This window comes from Mytilus edulis, chromosome 10, assembly GCF_963676685.1.
Source record: "Mytilus edulis chromosome 10, xbMytEdul2.2, whole genome shotgun sequence".
Taxonomy (NCBI): domain Eukaryota; kingdom Metazoa; phylum Mollusca; class Bivalvia; order Mytilida; family Mytilidae; genus Mytilus; species Mytilus edulis.
The window spans coordinates 70,178,116-70,189,230 of NC_092353.1; the positions used below are offsets into that span (position 1 = coordinate 70,178,116).

Here is an 11,115-nt window from a genome sequence, read left to right on the forward strand (position 1 = left end):
AATATCATTGTACATTGTGGTCACGAATAAACGGACCAATGAATTTTTCAGTCACAAACGCGACTTAAATGTATTCTTCAGACACGTGTTTAACATGCAGTCATTTAAACAGAATCATGTTTGTAGACAACAGCCGCACCAAAACATATTTGACTTTGAGTCATTGTCTGAAATCAAATTGTTATTTCTATTTAGTTTTTATACACTGTAAGATACACAGCTCCATTCATCATACCACCGGTTGCACCAATAAATACTGTTGCATATCGAACACCAATTGGTGGTTCCTCCATCGCAATCCATACTGCTTCGACGACCCCCGCACCAAATTGTATTACGTGGATCAACACATAAAGGGACAGCTTTACAGCAAGACGTCTAGCGTTGACAGCTGATTGTTGCCCGAAAGATGCATTCATCGCAGTTGTTTGTCTTCTTATATAAATCCACATAGTTATGTACAAAGCCGTAATCAAGACTAGTGAAATAAGGAATAACAGTCCAATTTGTAGAAAATGGGAGGTCAAAAATCCACGCTCTTCTTTCAACAAACAACTAAAAAATTTAAAATTTAAAACAAATCAGTAAAACGAATGTTCTAACCTATACACAGTCAACTAGGCAAAATAGTCCCTTCATGAATTTTTAAACTTCTATTAATCAAATAGATCATTGTGTCAACATTTAACAATTCAGCAGAAAGGACGATGTTAAATACGAGCCTTTTTTGGCCCCTGAAATAGCAAAAGTAGTAAACTTATCCAAACCTTTCAAATTTATTTCAATTTTATTGACAGATGAACAACTTACTTTAACTGGATACTTCAGAGCATGAAGTTGACGACTGATGTCACTATGACGTCATACGCATGTCGAAATATGGGCGTCCGGCGTACCAATTATAAGCCTGGTATATTAAATGAGTTTTTGATTTTGTAAAATGGCCTTTTCACGCATATGTTTTGGTGTAATTATATATGTGCAAGCATTTTACCCAAACAGTTATGTTAAACACATGTCCACCTTTGTTAAATACATCTTGTGGCAAAATTGTTGCTCATATCTTAATATGGATGACACGATTCCAAAATGAGTCTATTTTGACAGTGTTTCTGTTTGCCACTGAATAAAAGAAATTTAAAGCCTAAATACTAATATTTTAGACAGAATTCAAAAATCTAAATACTGATGTCTGACTGACTAATATCGTTTGCACATCTGAAGGATTTTATTAAATAGATTTATTACATTAATACATTTAATTTGTAAAACACATTTTACATCTACTTATCTTTTTTGCCTAGCTTATTTCATTACCAAATTTAAAATCTATTTGTGACATAGACTTTTAAAATTATTTTTTAACTTCATACGTCTCTATATTACAACAAAAAATTGTCAAAAATCAATCGTTCCAAAAAAAAAACAACATTCAACATATATATTTTCAAAGACAAGTTAATATGCTGTCCATTTAAATCTTGAATATATTCATTCAGCATCTTATATAGGAGTGACATATATTTTTTATAACATGGATCAAATATCAGAGAATAACTGTACTTACGAGACTGGGTTTCTTTCAAATTGATTAAAGAATGCTGATATGGTAAGTGAAACCAAAGGGATTCCGAAAGCAGGACACAAGAGATAAGCATCCCACTTCCCTAACGGCATATTTCGACTTCGCATCACAAGAGTAAATGCATACATGGCTGTTGTTACATTTAAAATCACTTGTGAAAGTTGAAACTCCATGATGAATACCCCGTAAATTGTGCATTCCAACTGGCTGATATCAATGTCTAGGAATCTTTCTAACCAATCATGAGTTCCATATGCTGTTTGAGAACAATAAAACAGGATGTCACAGATAACGGTATATAGACTAAATCTATCGATGACTTTCCATTTGAATAAATTTCCTTTTTTTGTCTTCAATAGGACAATTAAGACTATAGAGGAAATAACTATACTACAAAATGTAATAACAATCATTGGTATACCAACTTCTTTTGGTGTTGAGTAAACATTATGAGTGTCATTCATCAATTTGTTTCTGTGCATCGTTTTTCAGCTATCGATTTTTTTTCGTACAATATGATCGATTGTCTTGTATATGAAAAAGTAATAATAAAAAATGGTTCTTTCACTGCCTTTACATATCTCCGGGTTTACTATGAGTTGCGTAGATATGTAAAATAAAGGTTTGACGAATACAATGGTGCGATGTTAACATATTTTACTTCACCTTATAATATAGCCTGTTGGGCGTGGTTATGTCTTATCGTATCAGATCAGAATCTCCCATTTTAATGTGATTGGTAAATATGGATACAATTTTAGGAAATCATGACACGCTAAAACATAGAAAATGCATTAGCTATAATATAATGTACGTGTTTGTGTTTAAAATATTAAAAGTTCAAAATCAACAAGAGTTATTACATAATCATAATAATTATACCTCATTTTTTTTTCATACTATATGTTAAAATTAAGGTAACCGATTGATTGATGTATATTTGTCTTTTTTTCAAAATTAAGTATCATGTATTTCTTTGTGTTCTGGGCTAACCAGAAAAGTACTTCATTCCTTTAGAGAAACCTATTGATATAGAAAAAAGAAGATGTCGTATGATTGCCAATGAAATAACTGTCCACTAGAGACTAAAATAACACAGACATTAACAACTACAGGTCACCGTACGGCCTTCAATAAGGAGCAAAGCCCATACCGCATAGTCAGCTATAAAAATCCCCGATAAGACAATGTAAAACAATTCAAACGAGAAAACTTACGGCCTTATTTATATAAAAAAAGAATGAACGAAAAACAAATATGTAACACATGAACAAACGACAACCACTGAATTACAGGCTCCTAACTTGGGACAGGCACATACATAAATAATGTGGCGAGGTTAAACATGTTAGCGGGATCCAACCCCCCCCCCCCTAACCTGGGACAGTGGTAGAACAGTACAACATAAGAACGAACTATAAAAATCAGTTAAAAAAGGCTTAACTTATCAGATGGACAAAAATACAAGTGAACGTGGACGGGTACTTATACATCCCGACACAAAAAGACAAAATGAACAGATATGAGAGTACTCGCAGTTTTCTGATAGCTATTTCAAAGCCACTAACAACTAATAAAAAATCATGCATCTAAGACTAAACGATTAATCCGTACACATCCAACATCCAATGGATTTAGTGTAAAGACATCATAAACAACCAGAGAAAAACATGACCTTGTGCAATGCCAAGTTACCTATTAAGGTCGTTTGTTATAAGTCAACATACATTCTTTCCAATGCGTTTTAAAACATTTCTTTAGAGAAACCTATTAAGATTGTTTGTTATAAGTCAGCATATACTCCTTCTAATTCGTTTCAGAACGTTTCTTTAAATTTCACTACATATAATCATAATTTCACTACATGTAAGACAATAGTAAGTGTCTTCATACTTAATTATTATAACGTCTCTTGTGAAATTATAAATCAATATTAAGAGAATTTGGATGACTTATTTTACATTCAGCAGTGACAATGCATATTGAATTATTGAAATTGAACCGTTAGCAGTTGCCCTGCTTGTATTGTCAATTGACGTTTCAATTGTTTGTCATATACATTCATTGTTTTAATTTTTCAAGCCTCTCATTGACTTCACATACGTATTTGAAAATGTGTTTTCTAAAATTGTTAACTGTACCGTGCGTTGTTGTAATTAATAAATGATAAATGTCGACAACTAAAAAGAAATTTAAATTGAGAGTTTTGTTGGGCTGTTTGAAATTAGAATCATATTGCAATATGTAATGTTTCTAGTTCGGTTAATGATGTATTGCAGTTACACTTAATTTCAGTTTGTATCGTAAATAGTAATTTTAACATCAAACTGTTCATCATGATTCGTAGCAAGAATAAAACCTACCTAATGGTAAGGCTCTAATTATTGTTTAGTTGTACAAAATAACGTTCTTAGCTTTTTCAAAATCACATTTAATTGTGAGTTTTGTTTGGCTATTCGAAATAAGAAATCATATTACGATATGTAATTTTTCTAGTGACCGGTTATTGATATGGTGCAGTTACACCTTATTTTAATCTTTATCGTTAATAGTAATTTTATCATCAAACTATTCATCATGATTCGTAGCAATAACAAGACCAATCAAATGGTAAATATCTAATTATTGGTTTGTGTTGTACTAAATACAATATTTATCTTTTCCATAGACATAATTATTTAATTGTGAGTTTTGTTTGGCTTTTCGAAAAAAGAAATCGTATTAATTGATGTATTCTTTTTATTACAGGTTATTGATATGTTGCCGTTACACTTACTTTCAGTCTTTATTTTATTACAGGTTATTGATATGTTGCATCTACACTTACTTTCAGTCTTTATCGTAATTATTAATGTTTATATATCAAACTATTCATCATATTTCGTAATTACAAGAGTCATAAAATGTTAAAGATCTAATATTGTTTTAGTTGTTCAAAATGCAGTTTTTTTTCTTCCAAAAAAAAACAATATTGAACTAGTATTCCTGCTCCCTAAAACCTTGATTAAATAAAGAGTAAATTTTCCTATTTGATTTAGTTTTATTATTGTAAATATGCAAATGCAATGCTGTGATGGAATTGGTTTCTTTGTTTTGATACCGTAACAAAGAATTTTAAGTTGAGTTGTCTCATTGGCACTCACACCACATCTTCCTATATCTATCATTGTGCAAAAATCACTCGTTCAAACTAGGCACACACAAAAAAAGAATACTGTCAAGACTGTTGAAAAAATTTAAAAAAAAAGAAATAAGGGAAAATATAGATTTCGAAAGTGTGAAAATGTTTAAAGAACACATGTGTAGTTTACATTTTTTATCAAATTTTGTAACATTTCTAAATGTATTGATATATATATATATATATATAACATAACAAACTAATCATTTTACCAGTGATTATGAAAGCAGAAAGTTGTTTGGTTGTTTTTATAGATAGTCATCTCTTTTTAAAGTCTATAGTTTGTCTGCATATGTACATATTAATTGAAAACCTGCACGATATATTCGATTTACCTTAGGAGGATACAAAAATTGTGTATGAGAAAATCATTCATTTGATAAATGATAATGTTAAGAAATGATACATGTAGTTTAAATTTTCACTAAGAAAGAATGCCACTTATGTAATAAAAAAAGTTTCACGGGTAGCCGACCTAGATATCACGTCAATAAACCAACAGTTGAAAGCTAACATTAGTGATGATATTGATCTGCTTTCTCTGAGGATATTTAAGACATTTGGGAAGATGAGCAAGCCCATTTAAAGCCGTCAATGTTGAAAGATCACTCGTTCATACCGGACTCATTAAAGGAAGAATACGGTAAGTGAATTGTGAATACAATTCAAAATATTGAAGCCAAACAAGGAATTATATACATTTCGAACGTGTAAAAACTGCCCCAAAAAAAACATACAGTATAACGTGGATTAAACATCCTATCAAATTACAGAATATTTCTAGATTAATTTTTTAAAATAAAACATGATAAAATAATTCTTTTTACCACTGATGTCAGTGATGCTGAAACCAGAAAGCTGATCTGTTGGTTTATAGGTATTGATCTCTATTGAAAGTCTGTAGGTAGTCTACAAATGAACATTATACACGAAGAACCCGCACGACATATTCGAAATACCTCAAGGAGGATAAAACAGTTGAATATGAAGGTAACATTAATTTGATTTATTTCACCCGATTATTATGTAAATCAATGTAACATGTATTTTGGAAATCCAGTAAGCAAGATATTAATGCCACTTATTTCAAACAAGTTACAAACTCCACTCGAAGCTGAACAATATGTCACTTCAATGAACCTTTTGCTGCATTATATGTGCATAAAGTGGAACAAAATATAGTCCCAATAAAAGACGAGTTACTTCAACACGGAAATGAAATAAAGAAAGGGAAAGAATGATTAGAATCTACGAACAAGGCACTCACACAAGTGAAAGTAGAATTAGAATCGACCAACAAGGCACTTACACTAGCAAAAGTAGAAGTGGAATTGACCAACAAGGCACTCACACAAGTCAAAGTAGAATTGGAATCAACAAGAAAGGAACGTACTCAAATGAACGTAGAATTAGAATCGACGAAAATGGAAGTTAAACAAGTGCAAGTTGAATTGGGATCGACAAGAAAGGAACTTATACAAGTGAAAGTAGAAGTGGATTCAACGAGAAATGAACTTAAACAAGTGAAAGTAGAATTGGAATCGACGAAAAAGGAAGTTAAACAAATGAAAGTAGAATTAGATAAGATTAAAAAAGGTAACTTAACCACGTCGAGAGCATATTTCAGCTATACCATGATACTAGTATGAGCAAGTGTCCTTTTATTTTAGTAAAGCGCAATGTTCTATTAATTCAAGTGCACATGTCCACAAAAAAGCTCGAATGTCCTATAAAAAAACAAAAACGTTTCTTTGTTACACATGGCGTGGCTCTTACTTAAACATCCTGTCATTGTGTTATTGTTCTATGATAACTTTTGAAATCTTGTCTATTATTTTTGCAAGTTTGCTTTGTCTATATGTTTTTTTGTGTTTCTTTGATGCATATGATGAGGCTTTAACTTATACATCCTGTCATTGTGTTATTGTGCTATTGTAGTTTTTGTATTCTTGTCTTTCAATTTTGCTAATGTGCTTTGTCTTTATGCCTTTTTGTGCTTCTTTGTATATATTTGTTTGTTTTAATAGTTAATAAGATTATAACACAATGCTGTACCCCTATTTTTGACATTTTTACCTATTATTTTTGCTTGTTTTGTTCTCACCTCGTTGTTCATTTATTGGAATTTGATGCGACTTTCATACACGTCAGAGGTTTAGCTAGCTATCAAACCAGGTTGGTTTAAATCCACTATTTTCTACATTAAAAAATTGCCTGTACCATGTCAGGAATTTAACAGTTGTCATCCATTCTCTTGAAGTGTTTGAGCTTTTGATTTTGCCATTTTGTTATGGACTTTCTGTTTTGAATTTTCCTCGAAGTTCAGTATTTTTGTGATTTTGTTGGTTTATAGATATTGATCTCTTACAAAAAAAGTTCGAAAAATACCAGAGGAACAGTCAAACTCATAAAGCAAAAATAAACTGGCAACGCCATGGCTAAAAATAAAAAAAAACAAACAGACAAATAACAATACACAAGAAACAACATAGAAAACTAAAGACTGAGCAACACGAACCCAACAAACAACTGGGCTGAACTCAGGTGTTCCGGAAGGGTAAGCAGATCCTGCTCCACGTGTGGTAGTCTGCATACGGACAGTATAATTACAAAATCTGCACGACATATTGGATAGATATTAAGAAGGATAAAACAGTTTAATATGAAGGAAACAAATTATTTCATTTATTTTACCTATGTAAATCAATGTCACAATAGTTTGGAATGCCAGTAAGAAAGAATGCCATTTTTTTATGACACATAATGTGTTGGCAGATCTTAAAAATTGTGTTAACCATTTTTATCCTTAATGTCATGTTTTGACATATGTGTATTACATCGACACAACGAATACTGTGTGTATGCTTTTGTTATCCCTTGGACCATGCAGGAGCACTGGACAATTTCGTCTTCAAAATTGGAATGAACTGAGTTCGAGACAACGAGAGTTAAATATAAGTGGTTTATCTGTCCTTTCTAATTTCATGATATTTTAAAGTTGATATATAAATCATGAATGACGAAAACAAAACGTTGATTAATTTATTTATATATGTTAATTTCTATTAAAGGCCAGTAAATGTCTTAAGTCCAAATAAAGTGGTAATTATTTTATGTCAAAACTGTACCTTATCCTGACTTGTGCTGAAAAAAAATCAATATACCTTTAATTGCATAGTAGAGCGTATTGGTTCCCGGAAGTTTGATAGTACAGAAAAATACATTCCTAATCTGAACAACAGGTCAAAACAAGTCCCCAAGTTCATTTGGTACCAAAACTACTCAAATATTCCCTCTATTGACAAAGATACAGCTATGTGTAAGACTTTTTTGTTTTAAATATGTACATCGTTCTTGTATGTTCTTTCCGACCGAATTAGTGTTGATATATTAACATGTTGCGTCGTGTCTCAGAAACTATTAATGATTGTTGCATAAAACTTTATACACAAGACGCCGGGCGTAACATTCGCTCTCTGTGTAGCTGTTTATTAGTTGAATGAAAAAAATTGTTTGTTCAACGTGCAAAAAATAATTATGAAATTATTAGATTATTTGAAACATTCTAAAACAACCAAATATTGTTATTTTGGGGGAACACACGAAGCTGGAGTTGCTTTAGTGACATAACGAAGTCGGTGACACTCAATTTTTTTTATTTGTTTTTTGTTTCCAAAATTATAAATAACTTCATACAAAATTTAAATAAAAAATCTCTGGCGGAACTGAATAGGCTTATTTTTTCATATAGCTCAGGTATATTATCAATACCACAAAAAGGTGTGGATGTGGTTTACAGAATAAAGAATAATGGATTAAAAATTACAGAATAAAGAAAAACAAGACACAAAAAAATAGAATACAGAATGATGCGATGCTCAAACATAAAAAAAGAGAATAATGGGGGAAATAAGAATTGAGAAAAATTGGTTAACATTTTAATAATACAGAAATGAAGACCCCACCAGCTAGACCCTCATGGTTTTTAAACTTCTTTGTTCAAAAAACATTCAAACATATCAGTCATTCGTGAATGTTACTAATAAGGACACATTATGTTTGAAAACATAACAGTAATGGAGAATCATTTGGTTATTTTGCTACTGTCTGTAATCATTTTGATTTGTGCATTTTTTTATTACACTGTTGAGCAAAAAATATTCCAAATAAAAAACGAGTTACTTAAATATGAAAATGAAATAAAGCAAGTGAAAGAAGTGCAATTAGAATTGGAATCGACCAAAAAGAAACTTACACAAGTGAAAGAAGATTTGGAGTCGACAAGAAAGGAATTTACAGAAGTGAAAGTAAAATTTCAATCGACTGAAAAGGAAGTTAAACAAGTGAAAGTAGAATTGGAATCGACGAAAAAGGAACTTAAACAAGTGCAAGTAAGATTGGAATCGACGAAAAGGGAAGTTCAACAAGTGAAAGTAGAATTGGAATCGACGAAAAAGGAAGTTACACAAGAAAAAGTAGAATTGGAATCGACGAAAAAGGAAGTTAAACAAGTGAAAGTAGAATTGTAATTGGACAAAAACGGAAGTTAAACAAGTGAAAGTAGAATTTGAATCGACGAAAAAGGAAGTTAAACAAGTGAAAGTCGAATTGGAATCGACGAAAAAGGAAGTTAAACAAGTGAAAGTAGAATTGGAATCGACCAAAAAAGAACTTACACAAGTAAAAGTAGAATTAGATAAGATTAAAAAAGGTAAATAAACACAGTCGAGAGCATATTGCAGCTATACCATGATACTAGTATGAGCAAGTGTCCTTTTATTTTAGTAAAGCGCAATGTTCTATTAATTCAAGTGCACATGTCCACAAAAAAGCTCGAATGTCCTATAAAAAAACAAAAACGTCCCTCGAAGACTAGCAAAAAAAATCTAAATCATATCTGTTAATACTAAGGGGGCATCCATATTCACAACATATCTTATCGGTTTTGTAAAATCTATCTATTAAGGGAAAGTCCCTAATCAAATACAAAATAAAAAGCTCAAACACATCAAACGAATGGACAAAAACTTTAATATTCCTGACTTGGTATAGGCATTTCCTTAAGTAAAAAATTGTAGTAAAAACCGTGTGTTATAGCTAGCTTAACCTCTGACTTCTATGACAGTCGCAAACAATTCTATTATATTAACAACGATCTGAGCAGGTTTCCATTGCTTCTGTACTAACCTTTCTTACCACTCCAGCGCAAAGGTTTAATCATAAATAGTCTCATTTGTTGTGACCTTCTATTAGGAATTAGCAGTTTTATGTGTCTCAATTTTTTTATTCATTTGGCCTTTTCAAAACATGCACTGTCAGCATTTTACTTGATCTTCGTCATATTTAACTAACTGCAATGGCAGTACCATCTACTTATTTAGAATGAAAATAAATATATATATATATATCTTTTCTAATTACTCTATTTGAAAATGACAAGCATCAGTTTACAAGCAGTTATAATTTGATAATATATAAATAAAGACACTCCAAAAGCAGAAAAATAATTAAGAGTGTTTTTAAAGGCACTACATGGATTATACAAGAGAATTCCAAATATCTGGAAAAAAGTTTAAAAACGAGTGGAGCAAACATCCTTAAATGATAGAAAATTGTTTTGTTTTGATCTTTTTCAAAAGTTGATGAACCAGGGGTATGTCATACAACTGGTCGTGCTTTTTATACAAAAAGCTCATCGGAAGGTACCACGACATTGTTAATAACAATTCCGTATCAACTTGACGAACTATACAATATGTCGTTGACGTATATATTATGGCAACTGCCGGTTTTTATTATTTTAATAACGTTTTATAGTATTCTTTTATTTGTCTCTATGAATATTGTTTTTACTATTTAATCAGTTTTTGGGGGTATTAATTTGACGTGACTCTGTACTTCTACATCCTGTCATTGTGTTATTGTTCTAAGCTTATTTTTGCATTCTTGTCTATCATTTTTGCTTATGTACTTTGTCTTCGTGGTTTTTTTGTGTTTCTTTGATACATATGACATGACTCTGTACATGTACATCCCGTCATTGTGTTATTGTTATATAATAGTTTTTGTATTTTTGTCTTTCATTTTTGCGTATATGCTTTGTCAATACATGAATATGTCTGTTTGTGTTTCTTTTATACAGATGACGTGGATCTGTACTTCTACATCCTGTCATTGTGTTATTGTTTTATGCTAACTTTTGCATTCTTGTCTATCATTTTTGCCTATGCACTTTGTCTATTTGTCTTTTTGTCTCAATTGATACATATCAAATGGCTCTGAACATGTACATCCCGTCAATGTGTTATTGTTATATGATAACAATTGTATTATTGTCTTTCATTTTTGC

At 31.2% G+C, this 11,115-nt stretch overlaps 1 protein-coding gene across 1 annotated transcript; it reads left to right on the top strand.

Annotated features, from left to right (window-relative positions):
• The first annotated feature begins 6,190 nt into the window (after positions 1 to 6,190).
• LOC139492945 (uncharacterized protein PF3D7_1120000-like) lies at positions 6,191 to 9,295 on the top strand. The gene is made up of 2 exons (XM_071281093.1): positions 6,191 to 6,362; positions 8,994 to 9,295. The coding sequence occupies exons 1-2, from the start codon at positions 6,191 to 6,193 to the stop codon at positions 9,293 to 9,295; spliced, it is 474 nt and encodes a 157-aa protein (XP_071137194.1).
• Positions 9,296 to 11,115: the final 1,820 nt, after the last annotated feature.

Excerpts from the sequence above, each read along its gene's own strand:
- LOC139492945 (XM_071281093.1), top strand. The coding sequence starts at position 6,191 with ATGGAAGTTAAACAAGTGCAAGTTGAATTGGGATCGACAAGAAAGGAA. Across the intron at positions 6,363-8,993 it reads ATTAGATAAGATTAAAAAAG|AATTGGAATCGACCAAAAAG; the intron begins GTAACTTAACCA and ends AAGTGCAATTAG.